Below are 3,346 nucleotides of genomic sequence, written 5' to 3' on the forward strand. Positions count from 1 at the left end.
TACTATTTTCTATGTTGATGTTATCTATGAATTTTACAGTATTTTTTTTCCTATGGCCTCATCCATTTATTCAGAAAATGATTTTTTAAGACAAAATTTTGTTTAAAGTCCTATGGGATGATAATGTGAGATTATCCACTTTGTATGTAGTCTTGAGATGCTCTTTGAGTTCATGTAATTATGATATTTTTCTGTATTTCATCCAACACACATAACCACATCATGTACCTAAGAACATTACAAGAGATTTAGCAAATAGTTTACTAAAATCAAGATAACCTAGGACAATAACATTCTCTTATTCTACCAGCCCACTAAAATTCAAAACAAGAATGGTTGGCATACCTTAGCAATCTCATGCTGGCTTTGAATCATCACTGCTTTCCTTTATGAGAGCTCACAACACGTTTTTTTCTTAAACTGTTTTGCTCAAGATTCATTGATTTCTAAGGTGAGTCAGTCAGTGTAGGCTAAGACCACTGACACAGGGCAGGTGATTTTGTGAATCCTTCACAAACGACAGTCACAGGGCATTCAAACAGACAGGTTGTGTTAAACATGGTGGCAGAACAGAAAGCAACAGAAATTAAAAGCATGTGTCAGAGTCAGTTTTCAGGGAGACTGGTCACATGTGGAAACCCTGTGGCATAGTGGTTAAGAGGCTGCTAACCAAAAGTTTAGCAGTTCAAATCTACCAGGCATTCCTTGGAAACCTTATGAGGCAGTTCTACCCAGCCCAACAGTGTTGCTATGAGTTGGAATCGACTTGACAGCAAAAAGTTTTTTGGTTTGAACCCAAGCTGTGATCTTTTCATCTGCCTTATATGCATGTGAAACCTGGACCATGAATAAGGAATGAAGGAGAATTAATGCATTTGAATTTTGGCATTGATGAAGAATACTGAATATACAGTGGACAGCCAGAAAAACCAACAAATCAGTCTTGGAAGAAGTACAGCCAGAATTCTCCTTAAAATAGAGGTTGGCAAGGCTTCATCTCACATACTTTGGATACATTATCATGAGATACCAGTCCCTGGAGAAGGACATCATGCCCGGTAAAGTCAGGGAAAGGTCAGGGAAAGAGGAAGGCCGCCCAATAGGATGGAGTCACACAGTAGCTGCAACAATGGGCTCAAACACAACAATGATTATGAAGAGTGTGCAGGACCAGGAGTGTTCAGTTCTGTTGTATATAAGGTTGCTATGAGCCGGAACCAACTAGATGGCATGTAACAACTACACAGTATATAGAAATACAATTGAGCTTTTTATGTTGATCTTTAAGGTACAACTTTGATGAACTTTTAAATTAGCTCTAATATATTTTTTATGGTTTTTCCATATACAAATTTATATAATATTTTAATAGAGATAGTTTTACCTCATCCTTTCCAATATAACCCAAACCAAACCCATTGCCATCGAGTTGATTCTGACTCCTAGTGACCCTATAGGATAGAGTAGAACTGCCCCTTAGAGTTTCCAAGGAGCACCTGGCAGATTTGAACTGCTGACTTTTTGGTTAGCAGCTGTGGCATTTAATCACTACACCAGCAGAGTTCATTTTCTGACTAACTGCTCTGTTCTGAAGCTCAAGTATAATACTGAATACAAATGGCTAGAGTGAACATTCTTCTCTTATTCTAGATATTTGGAGGAAAGCATTCAGCCTTTCAGCATTAAGTATGATGTCAGCTGTGGGTTTTTGATTCTTTTATTTTTTGGAAAAAAGGAATGTCTTTAAGCAGGGCTTTTGTTATCATATTGTTTCCAAAACTTCTAATTTCTTATACCTAGCTGACTGTTAGACTCATTAGAATTTGAGCAATCTTGTAAATAATAACCACAGAGTCTTTACCTTCCAACGCAGAGCAGGGACAGGAGGGAGAATTGAAGATACCTAACTGATAACATTTATCACTGTTTCACACTGCATAAATAAATATGCATCTCAGCTTTCTTCTTCTCTTCCTCCGTAGAATTCCCAAAGGAAAATGGCAGTAGGAAATCACTCCACAGTGACCGAGTTCATCCTCGCTGGGCTGACAAAAAAGCCAGAACTCCAGCTGCCACTCTTTCTTTTCTTCCTAGGAGTCTATGTGGTCACAGTGGTGGGCAACCTGGGCATGATCACACTGATTGGGCTCAGTTATCACCTGCATACGCCCATGTACTATTTCCTCAGCAGTTTGTCATTCATTGATTTCTGCTATTCCACTGTCATTACCCCCAAAATGCTGGTGAACTTGGTGACAGAGAAGAACACCATCTCCTACCCTGAATGCATGACTCAGCTCTATTTCTTCCTTTTTTTTGTTATATCAGAATGCCATATGTTGGCTGTGATGGCATATGATCGCTATATTGCCATCTGTAAGCCATTGCTTTACAATGTCACCATGTCTTATCAGGTCTGCTCCTGGCTAGTAGTTGAGGTATATATGATGGGCTTAATTGGTGCCACAGCCCACACAGTTTGCATGCTAAAAGTGATTTTCTGCAAGGCTAAAATAATCAACCACTACTTCTGTGAGGTTTTTCCACTACTGGAGCTCTCCTGCTCCAGCACTTATATCAATGAAGTGGTACTTTTGTGCTTCAGTACATTTAATATTCTTGCACCAGCCTTGGCCATCCTTAGCTCCTATGTCTTCATCATTGTCAGCATCCTGCGAATCTGTCCCACGGAGGGCAGGTTCAAAGCTTTCAGCACATGTAGCTCCCACATCTCAGCCGTTACAATTTTCTATGGTTCTGCAGCCTTCATGTACCTACAGCCGTTAAACGTCAGCTCCATGGATGAAGGCAAAGTTTCTTCTGTGTTTTACACCATTATTGTGCCGATGCTGAACCCTCTTATCTATAGCCTGAGGAATAAGGATGTCAAAGATGCTCTCAATAAAATCATTAAGAAAAGACTATTCTGCATTAGCAAAGATTTCTAATTCTTGGAGAAGATTCAGTAAGGAAGGAGTCCAGAGACAGTGAAATATATACACAAGTAGTGAGATTACTGTCAAAACATGATTATTTGGAAGGAAGGCCCCAAGGACAATACTGGATTCATAGTGTCACATGCAGAGCAACCACATGGAGTAATTCTAGGAAGTCTCAAAGGTCACCTGCAGTAACCCATATTACCTGAATCATTTCTTAAAAAAAATCAACAAATGACTTCATATGGGGTTATTATAATTTATAAACATGGGATTTGGCACTTTGTTAGATAAGATTTATCTATCATAATTCATAGAATGATCCATTTGTTCTGTATTCTTTGATTTCTTGATATCCTGGATTTTGGCTTTTTTTTTTTTTTTTTTTTTTTTTTACCAATAAGTGT

General features: G+C 38.6%; 1 protein-coding gene across 1 annotated transcript; it reads left to right on the forward strand.

Annotated features, from left to right (window-relative positions):
• Positions 1-1,971: 1,971 nt before the first annotated feature.
• On the forward strand, positions 1,972-2,948 carry LOC100660036 (olfactory receptor 8G50-like). The gene has a single exon (XM_010597985.3). It carries the CDS (start codon positions 1,998-2,000, stop codon positions 2,946-2,948), a length of 951 nt encoding a protein of 316 aa, XP_010596287.1. The 5' UTR covers positions 1,972-1,997.
• Positions 2,949-3,346: the final 398 nt, after the last annotated feature.

This window comes from Loxodonta africana, chromosome 15 (assembly GCF_030014295.1).
Source record: "Loxodonta africana isolate mLoxAfr1 chromosome 15, mLoxAfr1.hap2, whole genome shotgun sequence".
NCBI classification, from domain to species: Eukaryota; Metazoa; Chordata; class Mammalia; order Proboscidea; family Elephantidae; genus Loxodonta; species Loxodonta africana.